Source organism: Phallusia mammillata, chromosome 8 (assembly GCF_965637545.1).
Source record: "Phallusia mammillata chromosome 8, kaPhaMamm4.hap1.1, whole genome shotgun sequence".
NCBI classification, from domain to species: Eukaryota; Metazoa; Chordata; class Ascidiacea; order Phlebobranchia; family Ascidiidae; genus Phallusia; species Phallusia mammillata.
In genome coordinates this window covers 2,098,879-2,121,526 of record NC_137259.1, presented here as the reverse complement: position 1 = coordinate 2,121,526, position 22,648 = coordinate 2,098,879, and the positions used below count along the sequence as shown (strand labels likewise).

Genomic DNA, 22,648 nt, shown 5'->3' with positions numbered 1-22,648 from the left:
GGGATTAGTTTGTTTTAAAATGAACAGTAACAGTAAGTTTATTTGCACAAAATATGTCACATTCTGAAAATTTTAATTGAAGATTTCCATATTTTGGAGGGCATTAACTACGTTGTGTGTTTCTTACAAAATTACTAGTTAATTTTAAACTCAAACTCGAACAATTTGTGGTTGTAAATCTGGTTTTGTTTCCTTAACTTTTCAAAACGATGCGAGTTTAGTGAAAAGGTTTAATTGGGGTTTGCTGCATGTTGGTAAATAACACATTTGGTATTGTGATTTTATTGTGTTCTTTACATTATCATAATTTTTGAAAAGTTTTAGCCTTTATGTTTTGTTTTTATCATAGACTTAAATTTGTAGCGGAAAATTATTGATCACAGCAAGACAAATGGTATATATATCTGATGTGTTGTTGTTAGATAATAATTTAATTATCTTAAAATTTCTAAACAAAAGTGTATTGCCTATAAAAGTATGCCTGGCAGCAATAGCCTATTTCGTGTATTGCCTATGTTTGTTACTTTTAATAATGAACAATATGTCACATCATCTTTGGTAACATTATTAATTTTTTTCTATGTTTTTTACTGGACTATGTACTGTTTAACAAATATGTATTAACCATTTTTTATGTCTCAAGGGGTTAAAATCATGTAAAATATGGTGTGTAAATGCTGGTGCTAGTACTGGCAATTCATGCAGATCAAACAGGTTTTACAAAAGAAAAATTACCCAAAGGATTAAAGACAGTTGAAGGATTGTCAAAATGGATCGGGAATTATGGAGACAATGTGTTCGTTGGCTTATAGACACTGGTGTATTACCACGACAACACAGAACATCACAAAGCTATGCTACGGTGTTTGACCTTGCTCAAACTTTGAGAGATGGTGTGGTTTTGTGTAACCTCCTCAATGTGATTAAACCAGGAGCTGTTGATTTCGCCAGAATCAATCTAAGACCACAAATGCTTCAAGTAAGTTTGTAAAAATGCACATTAAGAATGCCACGAAGCCAATATAAAGGCCATGAAAGTAGTTTGTTCAAAAGGATTTCAAATTATTATTTCATACTTTGTGTCAAAACGTTGTGTAAATATCTTTCTTCATGCAAGTTTGTACCCCAAAAAGCACATTCAGAATGCTATGAAGCCAATGTAAAGTCTATGAAAACAGATGTTCAAAAGGATTTAAAATTATTGTCATTTTGTACTTTGTGTCACAAGGTTGCTTGAATATTTTATTGGGTATTGTAATTAATTATTGTATTTGTTTTATTAGTTTTTATGCATTCAAAACATTGAAACAGTCTTGGAATCTTTGGGGATGGTGTTTCAATTCTCTGAAGAAGAATTGTTTTTGTCCGAACAATTGTTTGAAATGACCAAGTTTCCCAAGGTGTGCTTAGCTTTTTTAGCAAGTTGTTAAAAAAATGCTTCTAATTTGTAAACGTCTGTTTGTAATAAAAACTGTTGCCCTTCCAGCAGATTTTTTGGTAAAAACATCTGTTATGTTATGAAAACGTTTTTGTTTTATGACATGCCATTAGCCTGATAAAGGCGTTGTGTATTAGACACTTAAAAACAGTTTTTTTGCATTAAAAATCTGCTAAAATGGCAACAATTGTAGTATGCCTGGCAGGAACAACTTGTTTACCTATTTGTAATATTTTTTCAGGTTTTGCATGTTCTATCGCTGTTATCACAGACACCAATTGCTTCCTCAAGATTCAAGTTGGTTTAAAGCTCTTACCATTTTATGTTTTTACAGCTTATTAAAGACTTATATACTTTGTTTGGCAAAATAATGCACATTTGTAAAATATAGAACAACCAGAACTGTTTAATACCGGTTGGCTTTTTAATGTGACTTTAGGAGTGGTTTCGGCTCTATACGTTGGTTTGTAGTCATGACAAACTGAATGCTCCCTTCCTGTCCAAAAGTGAAACTAGCTCACAATGTATATTTATCATACAAACACAGTCAGCGTTTTCAACATTTCATTATTGAAAGCTTTGTCAGTTGCAAAATTTGTTTTGCAATAGTTAAACACATGCTTCATTTTCAATTGTATTGCACATGTTGATAGTTTGATAAAAACATTATGACAATTAAGGTGTCAATGTGACGCAATCTTTGGTGCTTTTTACCGATAATGCTTCGATAAGAGGACAACATTTTGAGAATTAGGTCTTTAATGTGACAATCTTTGGTGCTTTTTACTGGTAATGCTTTAAGAAGTGATTTGAAATAACATGCGATTAATTTCTTTTCAGGCCGTTTCCTGAAAACAATCGTTTATCTCTTTCATATCGACACAGGGAAGAAGAGGAGGACATTTATCGCAATTTACCGGATCTTGCCAGGTTTGTGAACTTCCAACTTTTGGGCTTACATACACAAAACAATACATAACATTTATGTTGGCTTATTTTATGCCTGTGTAGTGTGCGGGGGAATTATTCATTCATTATAAAAATGCTCAAAAACCAGGGCCAGCTTGTCTGGTTTTTAACTTAAAGTGTCCATTTGCAAGTGATTTTTGTGATAATGTGGTAATTTTGTTTACGAACATTGTTTTTTATGTGTATGGGGACACATGACCAAGCAAAAGAAACCATCTAGTTTCTGGTGTTTTAAGCTGTTGTTTGTAAATGCTTTATAAATCCGTATGAAATAAAATAATGGTTAACATATTTAAAAAGTCACAAGTGATATCTTACTCAATATTTTAAAGGTAACATTCTTCATATGTTTTGAGAACTGTTTGATTTTGCATAATCTAAAGTTTCAACCAATGTTTTGCATTTATAGCTAAGCCTATTGTACTGTGTTACTTGCAAGCCCTTATAGCAATATTACATACTATCCTTGGTGAACAATGTCAGTTGTGTTAGTAAGAAACTTGGTCCCAATATCTGTTTCACACAATTTATCAACAATGAAAGCACAATAACTTTGGATTAGACACTTGTATTCCAGGTTTTGTGAATTGTTAGTTGTGGTGACTTGACGTAAGTTTAATCTACTTCCTTGTTCCACTTTTCTGGTGAATCATATCACTGCTAGTGTGCTATGGCGCTGGTGCTGTGGTATACGCTGGTGACTTCTTCGTTCGGTTGTTAATTGCCTTTTGACTACAATCTATTTATTATGGTTGTATATCATGTTATCATTCAACTGATATATTTTTTACACTAGTTCAGCAATTTAAGTAGCTGTGTAAACAAAATTCTATACCTAAGGTTTTTGCAGTGTTAGCAAATACTAAAACATATTACAAAAACTTATATGTATTAGGACAAGATTGCAAATCATTTATTGGTTATCCTTTAAATGGCAAATATTGGCCTGCTAGTAAGGCATATGTGTGAATAATAACAATTCTAAAGCAATTCATCTGAGGATGCATAATTTATGAATGGGCTATTTTACAACGGCTTAGGTGGTATGTTGATAGCTTTACTGGCAATAAGATTAACTGAAGTTGTCGGGTTAAGTTTGGTTTTACAAACTTGAAACATAAGCATAACTACAACAGCTGATATATACAGTTTTCATTCATGTTGTGGGGCCACAAATTTTCCATTTGCCAAAAATAAAATTCCTAGGTTTTACACATTGAAATGACCAGAACTTCGAACAAAATTGGGCAACTAGCTGTTATTAACCTTAACCATGCCTGTAAAACCTCACATAACTGAAAAGTGTGGTCTTTCCATTTGCGAAAAGCCACCGCAAGATGCTTCTGTTTAGTTTGTGTCTAATAGTCCATTGGTTTGTGTGTGTTGATAGGGAAACATTTAGACATTTATATATCAAGGGAATTATTTGCCCAGCAAAAAAACACTTGATTAAAATGTTTAAATCTAGTATATATATACCAGTAGTTCCCAAACTATAAAAATATGGTATGCAACTTACTTTATTAACAGGACTCCATTTTCAATAGGTATTGACTATCACTTAGTTGCCTTGTTGACGCCATCACAAGTTTTTGCAATTCAAAATTTGTTTTGTAATAGTGATCGAGATCTAGCAGATGAAGAGGACCTTTATGATTCAGTTGCTGATGCAGAAAATAAAGAAGAGGAAGAGATTTATGGCTCTTTGATTGCACCAACCACTGTGACATCACCAACCAAAGTAATTCACGATTTGCGTTTTTATGGTGTTGTAAACTTGCATCCCAATTTTGATAGAAAAAATGCTATAAACTGTCGAAAAAAGCCATAGAATGCGATTGCTCATTTTTTCTGCGGCAGTGGTGTTAAATCCCCAAATGACAAATGTTCTCTAGATCCATAGACATGAATTTTCCTAAACTATCCAGGCTATTGTTCTAAAAGTATTTTTTCCATCAGGGTTTGGGAAAAAAAATTCCAACTTCCCATTCACTTCATAAACATTTTCTGACTCTGGTACTAAAAATTTTTTCAACTTTAACCAAAAAGAAGTCTTTGTGTTTTTCACTTGCATAATTTATTGTGATTTGTTCAGTAAAGTTGGTTGAAAGTTATCAACAATGTTAACTCCACTGTCTTCAGAGCCAAACTCCTTACTCCTATCTCTCACTCTGTTTTCCACAACTTTTGTCTCCCCCAAAATTATGAACTTATGGCAGTCATGAGTCAACCAAATTTTGTTGTTCTAGGATCGCCGAAGTTGCTGTGTTAGCGAAATACTTGAAACTGAACGCAACTATGTTCAACATCTAAACATGATGCTAATAAAATTCAAGGAACCGTTGCAGAGCAGGCTCACAATAAAAGACATTCAGACAATGTTTATGAACATGGATGTAAGCAAAACTATCTGAATCACACAATTGCATTCTGTATTAACATTATGTGTCTTGTTTTCAGGTTCTGCACAACATTCACAAAGAGTTTTTTAAAGAAATTGAGCGTGCCAAGAATGATAAGCTGAGTCAACCTTTTCTCAAATACAAGGTTTGTCAAAAACTATTACAAAGAAAAAGTCATTCACTTTTAAAATTAAAAAAAAAAAAAATTCACTTTTAAATGAATCCAACTCAATTTTATTCCTTGCAAGAGTGAAACTGGTGTTAAACGTTTATACCTAAATTTTTTCAAAACCTTTTTGATGATACTTCAAAACAGTTTCAGTTTCATAGCGAGGTAATGAGAGAACAAAGTGCTTTGGCAAGCTATTGATGGTTAAATGTGCAAAAAATCTTGACCACTATATAAAACAGCACATAGGTTTATTAAAAATTCTACCTAGGATTAAAGCTTTGAATTGGACCGTTGTTTGTTTTTTTCCTTGTGAAAATGTGTTGCAGCGTTCCCGGTTGCGCAAGCTTTTCGGTTTAGTACATCACTAGCCTTGCTTTAAAACAGAAAGTAATTGTGTTTATGATCTACAAACACTACACACTAACACGCTAGTCTGCTCAGGTCATACTCAATGACATGATTTGACTAATTCCCTACCAATTACTGTTTTGGGGAATGATAGAATTGGCCTTTAACGTTGTTGCTTTCTGCTTTCGGTGATGTTAGTTCTGCTTTTAGAAGCAAACATTTGGTCGTTCTAATCTTATACTCGTATATAGCACATTTGCCCATTGAAAAATTTAAGAAACTGAACATGGACTTAAATAGTAGTTTGAGTTAAAAGATAGTCACCATTAAACTTGTACATCAGTATACATGTTCATTGCATTGTTTACTGCCACTATTCTTTACCTTTCCAGTGTTGTTACTCCTGAGAACAACTAGATGAATTTATGTTACCACTTAAAAATGCAACTTAACAACCATTACAGCACAGAAGCTTGTTGTCAAAATCTACACACATTTTTTATGTAAATACCCCATAAAATGTCAAATTACTCCTTTAGGGGGAATTACTGACAAAATAAGAACATTTTACTGTATGCTGTTGTTAAAATTACTTCAAAAGTTGTTTTACCAAATAGTCATGTATTTGTGTTGTGATAACATTCAGCAGCTTTGTTTGTTGGCAAACTTCATTTTCTGTTAAACTATTCAACCATGGTCTAACAATGCCCTGTTACAAACTTTCAGGATCGTTTCCTTGTGTATGGGGAATATTGCAGCAGTATGACTGACTCACAGGACTTGGTGGAAGAACTCATGAAAAGCAATGAGACAATGAGATTGGTCATTGAGGTTTGTAGTCATAAGAATGTGTGCTGGAACTTGCACTTGCACTTGCACTTGCAGTAAACATTTCCGTACTATTGTTTATTGGCTGTTTTCACTAATAAATAATAATGCTGTATATATATCAAAGCCTTTTCTGCTATACATATATGTTTAAGCCATGCATTATTTTCTGTGGTTCATTGCAATTTTATTGTATGAAAATGACATTGTGTATATTTTAACAACATTGTAACTATGTCACATTTACCCTAACCTCATTGCTATGATCATGTTAAAAAAAAATGGCACAGCAGTGTTGTGGAAATGCATGATCATATTACCACAATGAAATTTACATTATCGAATTGCCAGGCACCAGTTTGTAGACTGGTCTTCTATTCAATATTGATTGCGGCATGGTATATTTTCAAGTGTGCAACACAACATTTGCCTTATTTTAAAGTACAAACATTCCCTAGTATTTTAGGACTTGAAGTCCATAAAAACGTTTTATAACTCTTTTTCTCTGTATTTGTCATGAAAGCAATAAAGTGAACTTAACAGTTAACACCTCTTATGTTGTTGGCCTGATATAATAAAAAATGGTTTATTTAAGCACCATATGCTGAGAGTATTTGGGAACCACTGGACTAGTACATTGACATTTTTGTGCATGTTTTGGTCAACATGTCTCTGATTTAGTTTTGCACCCGCAGGAGATTTCCATTTAGGTGTGAAAACAGTGCTTTTGTAAGCTTGAATAATACTTTGTTTCTGCACGAACTGACAACTAATTCCTATGGTACTAAGCATTGACACTAATGTATAAACAGTTTTTCTTCTTAACCATCTTCTTAATGACAAAATATTTGACTAATTGTGAATGCAACACATCAAAGTTGCTACTATTATTTTGAAATAAAGTGTACGAGTTCTAAAATTTGTAAATTAAATTATTTGCAGGATTTGCAGAATAAGGCAAGTCCAAGCAAATTCAAGCTTCGTGAACTGGTCTGTGTTCCTATGCAGAGGGTTCTCAAATATCATCTGCTTATCAAAGTAAGATTGAACTTCACCCTAAATAAGATTTCAAAGAATTTCTAAACAACAATGTTAGACCTTAATGTAGCTCGGTATTGGAGATTTTAAAAAGCATAGAATTTGTTTGTACAATTATATACAATAGCACACATATATAATTTAGTACCAAAACTCTGACTTCAATTTTGAAAATCTGTAATACTTTATTTGTGTAGGTTATTTTAAATCAAAAATAATGCTGCTAAAAAGAGTGGAACATATGTTTGGAATAAAAGCTTTGTGACTTAATGTTTTTCTGAATTTTAATCTATACTGAAGTAGCATTGTATTAAACTCCAATTTAATCCCAAACAGTAATAAAGTGGGCACCGTTAAACATGAATTCTTAAACTTAATATTCTACAAATTTTTTTTGTGTTAATGTTCATTTTTAGCATTTTTTCTGTAAATAACATCATTTACTATGGAAATTTAAGTTGTTATTTGCAACCTTGTCCTTTTGACATTGTATGGTTAAAGTCACATGGTAAAACTTCAACATTCCAATGTATGTAGGAACTCAACAAACATACACCAGACTCCCACCCTGATAAGAAGGAAATGCAGAAAGCATTGGAAGCAATGCAGGTACAAAATGTTCATGAAAACTTACCCATAAACATGGGCAAACCCTCATATTTTAAAGTCTCAACATAAAATCAACTAATATGATACACAAAAATACTCACTGGTTTTTGTTTAACTATTGAGTTAATGATATATTGTGACAAGCATGTTCTAAAATTATAGTAAGAGTGCTTTTTTGAGGGGGCATCTACCCGTAAGGCTAAAAATCTTTATGGTAAGGTTGATATGATGTTACAAATCACCCATGCCAATGCCCATGTGTGCAATTATAAATGACAAATTTGGTCATGCCATATGTCCATTTTTGAGCCCTGTTTACTTTTGTTCCACAATACATTGTTTTTACATTCTTAACTTGTTAACTTTGCATGTAAAAACTGCCAACATAAAAAATGGTAGTCCAAAGTGTTGAATACATGTTTACACATATGTTGGTTTACAGAACTTGTTTGTTGAGTCAAAATGCTTTTCTTGATCAAAGAAAAGTAACTGAAGTAACTCTGTTGTTCTCAAAGATTTTTTGTTGTTGTAGGAACTATCCCACTATGTGAATGAAGTGAAACGCGACAGTGAAATGTTAATTACAATCAACAAAGTTGAGTCATGCCTCACTGATTACAACACGGTAATTTATCTTTTTTAAAACTTTATTTATGTTCTTTAGATTAGTATTTATGTGAACTAATTTTGTTGTGAAAAGTGTTGTTCTCTTTATTTTATATTTAGAAGCAATTGAGTATTTAAATCAAAATAAAATAATTAGATAAAGATTAAATACCCTTTTTGTAATAGGTTACAATACAATATCTGCTTGTTTTTTTGCTGAAATTTAAAAAGATGCTTTTTTACAGCAAAGTCCACTTTATTCTTATGGTCGGTTGTTAAAAGATGGGGAGTTAAAAATAAAAGGAGCCCAAGACAAAAATCCGAAAGCGAGAAATACTTTTTTGTTTGATCAAGCGCTGTTCATGACTAAAGCTGACAAGGTAAACTGGTTATTATTGTTTTGGACACTATCAGTTACCCATTATCTGGTAAACTTTTTGTTTTAACTATGTGTAGTTACTAAACTATCTTTGGCTGTAACAGCAACTATATGAAAAAATAGAGACTGGCACTCATTTTTTGTGTGATGGTGTTGTGTGCCATGATTGGGTATTGTGCCATTGCCCTGATGAAGATACAAAAAGGACATAAAAAAGTTTCATAAGTTACATACTCTTGCCACCTGAGTGAACAAAGTTTGTGGAATGTGCTTGACAACAAAACTACAGTTGCATGCAGGTGTTTCCCACTTGTTCTATTTTCTGTTGATATTTTGTAGGGAATTTACTGCTTGAAGGATCTCCTCCGGCTTGAAGAATATCGACTGGATGAAACTTTGCAACCTTCTCGGGGCGGAAAGGTAACATTTTACAACTGGCACAACTTGAGTTTGTTACTTTTGTTGAGTTAAACCTCCTTCACTTTTATTACTTGTGCTGTGAAAGTGACATTTTGCTTCAGTAATTTCTTTTTTGCACATTAGTGGTCATGGAGTATTACCTTATATGGCAACAACAGTGGGTCATATGTTCTCTATGCCAAAACCGAACTTGACAGATCGAAATGGTTGGAAGGCATAAAAAATGCATTGTAAGTAAACACTGAAGTTAAGGAAGTTTTTTCAGCAATGCATTTTACCTGATATAATGTATAAACAATTGAGACCTTTTTAAAGTGTTTGCATCTTTTTTTTATATTTTCTTCAAAATTGTTTTCCAACTTAATCTGTAAGTTAGTTTAAACCAGTGGTTCCCAACCTTTTTTGTTACATTCCTCCCTTTGCCCATTTTCGAACTATTCATTCTTCCCCATCAGACGAAAAACAAATATAACATAAAAATTATGGCAATTTGAAATAGACCTTTTAGGGATGGGATTTTAGGGATTAGGGATGTCCATTTCAGAATCCTTTACAACTGGTTTCAAATGTAAACCGGATCCAAATTATATGGACATCCCTAATGTGTATAAAAAATATTCTGTAACATTTCCAATGTAAAAATTTGTTCTACACTTTTTATGAAATTCCTTCCCTGAACTCATAAAGTTCCTCCCTAGGGAGGAATTCCTCCCCAGTTGGGAACCACTGGTTTAAACAAATGCAAACACACAGTTCAAGAATACAAATGCTACAAAACAACCTGTGTGTATTGTTGCTTTTAAGTAAACTTTTTTAATCTTGTTACATTTTTATGACAGCGACAACATCAATCCCCATGCAATCAAATCAAAGCAACATCACTTCAAAATGCAAACTTTCTCCGAGGCCACTTACTGCAACAGTTGCAACAAATTGCTGCTTGGAACTTTCTACCAGGGATACATCTGTCAAAGTAGGTATTTTGCTGACAACTAAATCAGTGTAACCAAGACTTGAGTATATTGGTGTTTTACAGTAACATAGTAGCTACTTAGAACGACTATCTGCAAGCAAAAAAAAACCTTATGTGTTATTGCTTAGATATATATGTCTTCTTTTGACCTAATGGGATGTATTTTGTCATTGCAATAATATTCATAATAAAGTTATACTTAACTGCAATATTGAATACTAAATTAAGCCAAATTAAATTGCAATCAAAGCATATGTTTATTTCCCCAGGATTTACATATGTTGGTTTTAGTTGTATAGTCCTGGCACATCCTTATTCAGTAATAGATAAACAAATTAGGTAGTAGTTAAAAGGCACATGTTTCAAAATTCTGTTCGTGTTTGTTTGTCTAAGAAACCAACGCAAAATGTCACAAGACCTGTTTGGCCGACACGTTGAAGAAAATTGAAAACCAAACTCTGAACAACTTTGCACCAACCGATTGTGAGTAATAGCTTCGATATTTTAACCAAAAACATAACCATTATTAAAGAATTAAAACGTCTGCATGGTATATTCTTTATTAACCAGTTCTTCAGGAGTTATCTTTTGATTAAATTACTCTTCAATTGCATGTTTAGTGTTCCAAAGTGATATTTAATTGCAACTGTTTTTCAACATAAGCAGGATTCTTACTTTTTACCTATTGTAAAATTTATTTATTTTTTGGAATCGCAAGGTTAGATTGTTTAGAAACAGATAAAGTGCTATTTTCAGTGAAAGGGTGGAAAGGTTTTTGTTGAGAACATTTTATTTTTAGTTTATTACCAACACAGCACAAGACTTTGCAGCAGTCACAAGAGTGCAAGATTAGCATGTTTTTAAATAGCAAGTGAATTCATTTGTTTGTTTCTTTTACAGCAACTGAAGAAGTAATACCCCAAGTCCCACAGCGTGGGATTCGAGTAAGTCCTCATTACCCCATATGGGTTTCATTTAACTTATAAACTGTGCATAGTGGGATGAGCCAGTATTTGTTTTTCTGTATTAATGGCAACTCTGCTTTAAAACTTATGTTTTGTGCTAAACTTTACTTTAATGAGTAGGGTTCAACACGCTCCAAATTAAGATTGCTTCTCCACTCCTTGAGTTGAAGTTTGACAAAACATACGTAAAAGTTTGCCCAATGTTGATTATTTTAAAGTTTTAAATGGGAGCAGAGCATAAAAAGTGATTACCTTGGAAATCAGTGTTTCCCAACCTATGGGTCGTGACCCAAAGTTGGGTCGCTTGAAAATTCTGTTTGGTCACCTGTTTTTGTGACAATAAGAGGGGTTACTCTTTGACTTCGTTTCGTACCGTTATTTTTTCCAAGGCTTTAAATCAGGGTTCTTCAACTGGGGCGGGCGATGGTGACAGTTTTTAAAGTTTGGGGGGGGACTTCAACATTACTGATTGTATGAATATATATGCTTGCAAGAATGGTGAAACTCAGATAATTTTTTCTTACAAGCAGATTTTATTCGTTTTTTGAAGGGGTGCATCAGCTTAAACATGCTGCTCTTTGAATATGTTGTGTTTACTGGCAATTGTTTGTGCTTTTTTGTGATTTTGAGAGCAAGGTTGGGCATTTAATTTGCCACAGTACCTTTGATTAAACACAATGGTAATGAGCTTTTCCTTAAACTTGTTTCGCTTTCACACTTCCTATAGGGTTAATAGCGCTTCCCAAACTGTGAAGTATTTGTATCATTTAATTTGATAAATGTAGTGTAATTTAAAGTTGAAGGTATAGGATTCTCCTATACCGAGTAATGCCCCATTGTTTTCAACAAAAGAAGGTATATTTGTCTATTTTGTAACAAGCTGCTTTAAATTGTTGCCCCGAAATAATTTCAGGACAACTTGCTGTGATAATGGTTAATTCTGTTTGTGACATCAAATTGGCTGATAATGCTTGAGTCAGCTCAAAAGCTCGGGCTGAATGAGACAAAATACAGCCCAAATAGTAAGAATACATGTCCATTACCACAAAACAAACTTTTTGGAAGTATTTGGGTCGCGATAAAACAAGGTTGGGAACCACTGCTCTAAATTATAAGCGTTTGTATTTGCATGAAAATGTTTGCTGAAGTAAACTTGTTGAAATAAGCAACAAGTTTAGTTTTGATTTTTGGTTTGCATGGGTGATGTTACGTTTTGTGCTGACCTGAGTTTTAATGAAAATTTAGCGGTCCTGTACAGTCAACCCTCCAGAAAAGCCTTCGCCTCGCCAAAAAAAATCACTTTCGGTTATTGGAACTTCTACAACCAGTAAGTATATAATTGGAATCACTTTTCACAAGTTGTATACAATGTCAATGATTAGATTGTAAATTGCTTTTGTTTTTGGTCATTAAAAAACCTTTACATTACACATTAAAAAGATGTTTAAAACATTCAACATCTCCTAACATTAAAAAAATCTCAAACTCTTAACTTGAAATGGTTTGCTGACAGCTTAAAGGTATGAAACCATAAAACAGGGGTCGGCAACCCCTGGCATGCATGCCAAGGTTGGAACGCCAGGTGGTTTTTCATGGCATGCCAACCGATTTGCGTGTTTATATTGGAGTAACATTTAACCTGTTACACTGCTTGTTGATAGTTTTTATCATGTCATTGTTGTATAATTCAGCCTTACATATACAAAACACTCTGCTTTCTTTTTATTATTGTTATCTGCTGGCACGAACCACTATTATTTAGAAAAACGTTGGCACGCGAAGCCATTACCACAAGGAAATAACAAGTAAATTGTCACGCGTCGCCTAAAAGGTTGCCGACCCCTGCCATAAAACATAGTGCGATAACATCATTGTTAACAGGTTATTGTAACCAAACAAAAAATAAACAGATGTATTACTAAGTTCCAAAATCCTAAATTTTTGTCACATCAGCATAAAAAATCCAGTAATTCCAATACTGTGAAAAAATATCTTTTGGATTCACATGCCAGGCACCAAAAGCTACCATGCAAAATTTTTTTCATCTCAGTCAACCAATTGAGATACTGTGCCTTGAATTTCAATTTGAAAGCATGTTAGACTGTATTGCTGTGTTTGTTGAAGATTCAGATATTTTTGTTGTGTGCAAGTGTTTGGAGTGTGTTTAAGTTGAAGTTTTTATTTGTGATGCAGAGTGGAACATATGGTTGTTTTGCATTTAAATCAAACAACTACTAGTTAATGTCTTATATGGGCACTTTGGTTTAAAAGAAGACTATCTTTAGCTTTCACATAACGCTAGGCTCATTAAAGGGGTTGCATTTGGCAAGGTGTGTTCTGGAAAACATCCTCAAGTCCTGGAAAGACTCCTGCTGTAGGTTCGAATCCCACTGATAGCTAGAATTTTCTAGCCTGTGCCTTGCCATATGGGAATGCTTGGTGACCAGCTTGATTCGGTTTAATGCCTTCAAATGGGCATACTATGATAATTTTGGATCGGTATGCCAAGGTCTGCATGGACTCAGGGCTGATCCCAGTATGAATGTGTTCATGTTATATTTACATTTCTAAGCATTTTTTCAAATAAGAATTTTTGAGGCAACAGACCAGCTGTTGTGTATCCAGTTACCAGTTTATACAGGACCAGTCAAAGTTACAGCTTACAACAAATAGTTGAATATTCAGTGAGCTATTAACCAAAATTGTGACATTTCTACTAAAAATTGGTTATTAAATATTCATTCCCCAGATTTACTAACAGTGCTTGGTAGTTGGTTTGTTTATTTCTTGACATAAAAAGGTTAAGTCCTCTTAAAATTAAATTGTGCAAACTTCAATTTCACAGCATGTTATAAACCACTTTTCAGCTGCCAAGTTTTGTTAATGATCAAAAAAGTTGCATTTTTACATACCAATTTTTGGTTTGTGTTCTACCTTCAGTTTAGTGGAGAGCTTTTAAAACTGGGAAGTTGCATGAGCAGTGTTTGACAAACAAAAGTAGCTGAGCACAAAATACAAGATACACATGAATAGAACTTCTTTTGACTTTGCACACATAAATGTGAAATCTAATGCAAAATAGGAGCTGTATGTTTTTCTGTACTTAATAAATAACAGCTTTACAACTACAGTGGTGTGATGTGCATTTTTTGCCTTCATAACTCTTTGAGGTGTTGAATATTGTCTTAAAGATAACATTTTAATGATGTGGGTATTGTGTTATGTAAACTAGTTTTTGCATTCAGTATCATTATCCCAATCATCGTATATTAATTTAAGCACAGATACTTAACCACATGAAACTTATTTATTTTGTATCCAGAAAACACATATCCAACATCTTTTCCCGAAATATACATATCATATCCCATATGTTTCTGTCTGCAAAAATGCTAAGGATATTACAAGAACAGAATTACATATTTTGTAGTGCGCAGATTGTGTTAAATAGCAAAGTGGTAAAGTTGCTACTCTAGTTTCCCAAACTTATCTTGTTCTACAGCCGGTTATAAAGCTCATCGAGATTACAACGGCCTTCCTCCACCGCCCTTCGTTGGAGCAAGTGTGATCACATTTGCTGTTGGTGAAATGGTTGAAGTTTCTGATAAAGTTACAGCGGATTGGTGGGTGGTAAGTATATCAAAAACTTTGTTGAACTGTGAATCAATATTGACAATATCTGAGCATTGAGTTGCTCATGTTGTTTAGACCTATGGCGGCCTAAGAACCAATGATACTTTTTTAAGGATGCCACAAGTTTAGGCCTTTACTGATACCTTCCAATAAACAATAAAGAAGTGACATGTAAATTTGACACATTAACCTTTCTATAATGTTAAGTAAGCAAATGTCCCTAATTATACACCCTTTTTTGGTTCGCAATGTATTTGGTTAACGTAGGGCCACATGTTTTGAGGGTTATTTTCATGAAGTAGTAAACAATTGAAGGTTAAGAACCACTGATTTTATAGACTATCCATAAACCTGCACTTTTTTAACAGGGCTCAGCAATCTCACAATTCGACAGGAAAGGGTATTTTCCTGCATCTTATGTGAGCCCAATGGTAAGTATGGGAGTCTAACAGACAAAACTTATTACAATCCTACCTGATGTTAACTTTTCAGAGGACACTTTTATGTTATTTTGAAGATAAACGTTTATGATTGCAATTTTTTAACTTGTTTTATGTTGGGCACGTTGGTCATGGTCTTGGACAATTACTGTATTAGGTCAATAGCCAAGTGAAGTTACTTGCTTGTAAATGTTAAGTTGGGAATTTAACTTGTTGCAAATCGCTAAATAGGGTCACTCAAAAGTGCAGAAGCAAAATTATCTGCCTGTTGCTCCAAACCTGCAAAAACAAGAAAATCCAGTCAAGATTGTCAATCCCTCCTCTTTACCTTTGGAGGAATGCCCTTGGTTTGTTAAATAGCTCAGCTAGTATCGGTCATTAATTTGTCTCGAAAAAGTTGAAATTTATTTGACACCCAACTTCAGCTTTACGTCATAGTATGTATCAAGCCAATAAATGAAAATCCGCACATGGTGCACAATGTGTAAAGAAGTAAAAAACAAAAACAACATTTGTTGAGAAACAACTTAAAGTCAATGATGAAAGACAATTTAATGACCTTTACTACTGAAGGTTTCAACGTCACTTGTTGAAACTAAAAAAAAACATAAACAATTAATTTATCTAATCAACTTTTTTGTTTCTTTTTGTTCTCTTTCTATACAACTCATTTGCAACACACACATATACATTTACTTCATCACTTCACTGCAAAACACCCATCGCATACACACAATTTCACGCTCACAGATCCCCCCAGACAGGTCGTTAACACCGGGCAACCTTTATACAGAGCCTGAACCAAACCTCTCTGATCCAATTCTGCTGGAGAAATATTACTGGTATCATAAGATTGGGCATGGCTTTCACTGGCACTAATTTTCTTGCAAACTTAGATTGGAGTGTATGAGGTGTTATATATTAACAAGTAAAACTGCTCTGTGTGGTTGGGTTTTATGATGTTAAACAAGTATTGATGCGAGCTAAGAGCATGCTTTTACTTTAATGTCAATACTGCACAAATTTAGTGCTAGAGATGGTTCCTGGATTAAAAACTTTTTGAAATTTTTAATCTTAAGTCCACAAGTGTGGTGCTTTAGAATTAAGTGTGCTTTGGAGTGCATTGTGTTGGGGGTGTCGAAAATAATGCATTGTAGGAATAGAATAACCTAATGACACTAACATGGTGTAGTGAGTAACGTAGTGGTCTTTTCAGCAAATATAAACACACAACAACTAACCCATTATAACACCACATTAATTTACATTACTAAATACAGATCTGTACCTGTTTTCTGTGTTTTTCTGTTTTTAACCACTGTTAACAAACTGACGTTTCTTTTGATACTTATTTTCTGTTAAATTTTATAGACAATAAACAATTTTTTGTTTAATGGTGCATGTATCCAAGCATGATATGCATCTAACTCACCAAATGTTGTTTAAATTGTGTATTCAGGTATGCAGGCATAATGGATAGGGGTGGAGCTGAGCAAATGCTTGGTGGAAAACCCTCCGGAACTTTCCTTGTTAGAACAAGAGACGGTCACATGGCTATCAGTCTGTGGTATGTTAAGTTACTTGTATTACTGTTACCACATAAAATTTTGAAATCCATCCAAATTTTTCAACAAACCTTCTGTATGTTATTGGCCAGTGGTGATTTGACTTTGAATGTAAAGTTGTTTTAAAGCTGAAAGGTAAACTGATTGAATGATCAAATGTTGCCGTTTCATATTTCAAGAGTACAGTTGTTCAGGTTTACATTTATGGCTTTTAAAGACGTTGCATGTACCAAGCAAAATCTATGTAAAACATTAGAATGTTTCGACATTTAGCATTGTGATTGTAGACTTTTTAACACCATTATTCTAATTAAATAATATACGCAACTTATTAATAAATTTAAATATGGAACATTTGCAAAGTATTTCACATGGTCAAGTCACGTTAATCAACTTGACTACAATAGAACTAAACATGCTGAGTAGAGGTCAGTTAAGTTGCCACATGCACAAAATCACCCAAGCGTTGACATTAGTCATGTATAAAGGACACAAGATAATATATTTTATTATGAAACAAAGTTTACAGTAATCGTGAAGTAAATAATGCAAACAGAAATGCTGTAACACGCTTCATGCTTATGTTTCTAAGCGAACGTTTTCAGTCTTCTTTACAAAGACACAATGATTGAGTCTAAATTGTTTGCAGTTTCCAGTCGGACATGAAACACATCAGAATTAACATAACCGGAGACAACATGTATTTTGTTGCTGAATGCAAAAACTTCAGGACAGTCCAGGTAAGGCTTGCTCATACTCCTAATCGTTTAAAGCGTTTGTTTCGAACCTTATTCAAATAAAACAAAAGGTATTATTTTTACCTTTGTATAAAGCGTAATAATTACCAGCAAAACTGGGCGCTATTTAAAAGATAAAGTTTAATAAATTTGGACTATGTCTTTTTTGCAGATCTTAACATGTTATTCAACGACTTTTAGTTTATTAAAGTGTGGAAAATAACTTATTGATTTCTTTTCTACTGGTCTGGTCGGGCAATTCCCAATCTTTAACTATACAGCGGGATTTGTTTCCCCTTATGTTGACAGTTACGTGATTTATTTCTCATTTTTTAACTTCTCAGGAGTTGGTCCGTTACTACCAAGATAACTCCATGAGTTCGTCTTTCTTCGGACTGGAAACCAATCTAAAATACCCATACCGGGACCCCAAATTTTTCCCTGCTCGCCTGTCTCAACCCATTAGGCCCGAACCACCCTCTGTCCCGAAATCCTTTAAACATCCACCCCCATCTACATCATTCCGAACGTGGGGCCCACCAGAACCCCCTAAACCCAACATGAACTCTGTGTCAAATGGAATCCAGCAGATAAGTAAGTTGATGTTGCAATGATTGGAGTTTGGCCTTTCAACATTATTATTTTTAACCTGATCAATACAATGTGCAATTATGATGCCCGAACGAACGTTACGTAAAAATGACCTTTTACAGTTACTTGAAACAATTGCTTGCCCTGCTTACCATTAAAATGTTTACAAAATTTCTTTTATTTATAATATTAATATTACAAAAATATTATATATTTTTTATTAATATATTCATTTTAAAAAATATATATTTATTATGCTGATTTTGGATTAAATAGACTCTCTGTGTTTTGCAAGTACAGAAGCACTTTACACTCTTGATAGAAAGCATTAAGCTTTTTACACAGCAGATACACAAAAAACTACGAAAGCAGGGCCTAATCCACTAAGCTTGTTCATTTCCTTCTTGCAGATTTCAAAGGCCGAACGTTCGATTTGTTGGGAAGGGCTCGTGTTCTTTACGACTTTGATCCACGCAGCGCGCAGGAGATCGCACTGAGGGAAGGACAGATTGTGAACGTGATCAGTAAAGCTGGTGACTCCCATGGTTGGTGGAAAGGGGAACACGACGGACAGGTATTTGTTCGATCTAACTGAAGTGTTTAAGAATGATAAGAACCACGTTCATAGTTTGAAGGTAAAGATTAAAGTTCAAAGTTTAAAGTTTAGAATCGTTTTAAACCTGAGATTTTTTATTCGGGTTTAAAGGAGGTGGTGTTTAATAACTACAGCAAAAAGAGTATTTTGTAAGTGAAGTATAGTAATGGCTTCAGTGAAAGATCGGAGGACTTGTACTGTTTGTTAAGCTTAAGACCAAAAAACAACAGACGGATGCGTCAGTTAAAAACTGACCCAAAAAGTTTTAATGGACGAAGTGCAGTGTAGTAATAAGATGTACCGGTTGAAATCTTTTTAAAAAGTGAGTAATGGTCCTGTAAGCTAGTGTAAAGACATTGGCGGACCTGAGCACTTCTTTGCGTGGTAACTTTCTTTGACAGTTAACTGTTAGGAAAGGTAGGAGTATTTCAAAGACTGTGATTCTATTTGAATAAGGTAGTTGAATCATTACTGTTTTGCGACGAATACCGAAGCATATAGTGAAGCTGATACTGCTAGTTGCATTGTAATTAAGAAGAGAGTGCAACGAAAGAAATATTGCGTACTTGGATAAATCACTATTCCAAAATTGGAGCAAGTACAGTTTATGATTGATGTTGAAGTATTTGCAACTAGCTGAAGGGTTGCCACCTAAGAAAAAATATCTTTCAAGAAAGCCTAAGAAAACTTTAGAAAGAATATTTCAAGAAGAACACAGATCCAGTAAAATTAAAAACAAACATGGTGAGGTCAGTGCAAAATCTACACATATTTTTTTAACAAAAAGTTGTGGTGAGTATGTTTACAACAACTTTGGGTGATCATGTAGTTTCTGAAATCCTTTTTTTTGTTTCAGGTTGGGTATTTTCCCGCTAGCTTCATCGAAGAACTTGAGTGATTACGAATTCTTCTTTTTTATTCTTGCCATTATCTCTTGCACTGATACCGAGGGACTTCCCCCCGTTGCCATGGCAGTATTCAAAGCATTGTGAATTCGGTTTCTTACACAATATATTACTTCAGTTGGCAGTAATCCCGCCGTTTGGCAAAGTATTGAAAGGTTAAACAGGTATTTTCCATCTTCTCTTTGTATGTTTTATGTTTGGAGATTGTATTTCCTCTTTACTTGCTGCACTGACGAAGCCATTATCCAAGCATTGGGTTAGTTTTGTGTACTTTTTGTCCAAGTAACTCTACGAACTATATGAAGAGTTGTTAAAGCAGCTTTTTATTGTGTCCATTGTCCGTTATTATAAAAACACTAAATGCTTTTTTTATCTTTCATTTTTAATCGAGTTATTTTTTAAATCTGCGTTTTCAAAAATATTTTAAACCTATTAACATTCAAAACTACCAGTAACACTATCAAAGACCCGATAATCCAAAGGTTTTATACCTACCAAGAAAGGTTCATGTGTAACAATTGACTATCATTTTATTGTTTGTAAACATTCGGTTATTGTTCCTTTTCTTGCGTCACAATAAGACATCAAGTGCCTTTTACTTCGAGTTTTTATTCAACTTCATCGTTTCATGGCTTTGTGAAAACACAAATTTTCCGCTGTATTCATTTTTTTTCGTTGTTGATTTTACGTACTTAGATAATAACTTTTCATCCGTGCGGTTAAATTATTTTGAAATGGTAAACAAACGATTATGTAATTGTCATCAGTTAGCCAATTTTCGTGTTTTTTTTTTGCTTACAAATGTTCTGTTTTATCCGCTATATGTCGCACCAGCTTCACTATAGTGAAATATGTAGACATATTTCCAACTCATGGTTAAAATCTTGGACCAGTATTACGTTTCAATATTTCTAACTTCTCGTTGAAATCTTTTGTCGGCAACCACTTGTCCTTCAGAGTTTGTTACCGGGCCTTATACTTTGGCAGGCTATATGCTGTGAAACATAATTCCGAGGTATAACAGCTTATGGTTGTTACAAGCTTGAACTCTCATTGAATTAAAGTAGCAGTAACTTTTCAAAGGTCGGTCCGCGATAAAATTTAGTTTTGAAACGCCCCGTTGCGCAAAAAGGTCGCCGACCCCTGGTTTGAAGGAATCACGACTTTTTGTGTATGAAACGATTTTGGATACGATGTATCTCATCTGTTTGCTTTTCAACTTATGTAAATGGTTGCTTATTCGGTTATGTTTTCTTCTTTGCTTCACCGTTATATCTTCACCGAAGCCATGATGTTGTTTTCATATACCATCAAGTAGAGGTGGACACCAAGCACTCAACCAAGCCAAGTAGTTTATACATATCCATATAATTGACCCACAAACAAGACTTAAAACACGAGTCGTAACATTTTCAGCCACTACACGCTCTCAGAAGTCAGGATCCACGACAATCACTGAAATAAATGAAATCATTTATCCTAAGGACTTTTTCGAAATTATTGTGGCTCGCTACAACCTGATAACTTGTTTTCTCAAAAAACGCAATTTGTGGTTTTTAACCTGTTACATATACGATTCAGCCACATTAACGTTAAATTAATAACTAGCCCAAAGTGTTTAAAAGGGTTGTTTTAAACCCATAAACTGCCTTTCTAACATGATTTTTGCTTCAAATGAGCCTTTCTTTGTTGTTTGAAATATTTTGAACAATACGTTTTGGTTTAGAACGCTAAATGAATGTGTCCGGTTTTGCTTGTTAGACGCAAAGTTACATTTACATAATTCGTCGTGCAATATCAGCTGCTGGTTATGCATTAAATCCCCACTTCATTCATTGTCATTCGTACTTTGTATGTTTTCGTAATTTTCGACGTTGATTCCTATATTTACTGGACGTTTGTATCATCAGCAGTTTCTGGCTAAAACATTGCGTCTTTGTATTGATCAGGTAAAAGCATGTCAGAGTTGGGCTTTCGTAAGGTTTGACTTATTTTAAATTTGACTTGTATTTAATATTTTCAGTTTGCATAATTAACTTAGTTTACAACGTTGTACAGCAACCACCAGTTTTTTGTCAAGTTGATGGATTTGATTTCTCGCACATCAAGCTAAAGTTGACACAACTGTCGTCGCTAGGTGGGCCCAAGGAGCAACATCTACTCTCCCCAAAAAAATCGCTTGAGATTTTCCCCGTTTCGAAGCTAGATAATTATTTCAAAAAACACGTGTTGGTGTGTGACTTCGGCCTTTGAGCTTTGTACTAATCAGTCCCAATGTCGAAAACGAATATATCGAACTGCTGCGCAATGTCATTCTCGACACTTAAAGGATATTTTCAAACATCTGATATGACACAACACAACAAAAGTTGTCGTGTATTTGGAAGTTGCGATCGTTCGTGGACTGCTTGCTATGCTTAACCGCAAGCAAAAATTCTTGGAGTCAACTTATCATTGCTTCGTATTGCCCAAGCTTAACCGCAAGGCGCCAGTTAATAACGGTTCACGATTGGTCCTGGACACGCCGGGTTAACGCTTCGAACACCTACTTACGGGCTTAGACAGCGATGTACGTGTGCAAAATACAATTGTGTGCTTAGCAAAATTTCCAAGTCATCCACGCAGCATTGGAGTAAAACTTTGATGATGTGTCATCCAAAATAACGAGCTCCCATTGAAGCAAAACGCCCGGGTTAAATCTTGCAAGGATTTTCATCTCCAACTTAGGGATATTTATGACCTATCAGTTTATGTGGGATTTGGATGGAAAGAATGCAACAGTCTGGATTTGTTTCGATTGTTCGTAAGTGCAAGAAATTATACAACATATCGTCTTATTTCATTTAATACTGGTACTCACATGTTTATAAAGTTGAGTAGTTTTTTCCAAATGTTTTGTCGCGATCCAAAGTTGGGTCGACTTTTTTGATAGAAAACATTTTCTCGCGGTTTCGAAGTGTTTATTCTTCGAAAATTGGCTCTATTGTTTATGTTTGTAAAATGAATTAGTTGTCTCCTTATTGTGAAATCTCGTT

The 22,648-nt window shown here is 34.2% G+C and overlaps 1 protein-coding gene across 3 annotated transcripts; it reads left to right on the top strand.

The window, feature by feature from the left end:
* The first annotated feature begins 621 nt into the window (after positions 1–621).
* On the top strand, positions 622–21,568 carry LOC145203680 (proto-oncogene vav-like). 3 transcript variants are annotated; one of them, XM_080075937.1, is made up of 26 exons: positions 622–979; positions 1,284–1,400; positions 1,680–1,735; positions 2,279–2,368; positions 4,028–4,148; positions 4,657–4,803; positions 4,868–4,954; positions 6,056–6,160; positions 7,100–7,195; positions 7,733–7,804; positions 8,337–8,429; positions 8,656–8,790; positions 9,129–9,209; positions 9,333–9,439; positions 10,049–10,182; positions 10,576–10,665; positions 11,083–11,126; positions 12,393–12,474; positions 14,650–14,777; positions 15,149–15,211; positions 15,971–16,062; positions 16,680–16,787; positions 17,435–17,525; positions 17,867–18,116; positions 18,524–18,687; positions 19,565–21,568. In XM_080075937.1, exons 1-26 carry the CDS (start codon positions 770–772, stop codon positions 19,604–19,606), a joined length of 2,805 nt encoding a protein of 934 aa, XP_079932063.1. In that variant the 5' UTR covers positions 622–769; the 3' UTR covers positions 19,607–21,568. The 3 variants fall into 3 exon arrangements, with proteins under 3 accessions (XP_079932063.1, XP_079932062.1, XP_079932065.1); XM_080075936.1 differs by lacking the exon at positions 15,971–16,062 and adding an exon at positions 15,452–15,567; XM_080075939.1 differs by lacking the exons at positions 11,083–11,126; positions 12,393–12,474; positions 15,971–16,062 and adding an exon at positions 15,452–15,567 and having other exon boundaries at positions 623–979.
* Positions 21,569–22,648: the final 1,080 nt, after the last annotated feature.

Excerpts from the sequence above, each read along its gene's own strand:
- LOC145203680 (XM_080075936.1), top strand. The coding sequence starts at position 770 with ATGGATCGGGAATTATGGAGACAATGTGTTCGTTGGCTTATAGACACT. Across the intron at positions 4,149-4,656 it reads CTGTGACATCACCAACCAAA|GATCGCCGAAGTTGCTGTGT; the intron begins GTAATTCACGAT and ends TTGTTGTTCTAG. Across the intron at positions 17,526-17,866 it reads AAAACTTCAGGACAGTCCAG|GAGTTGGTCCGTTACTACCA; the intron begins GTAAGGCTTGCT and ends TTAACTTCTCAG.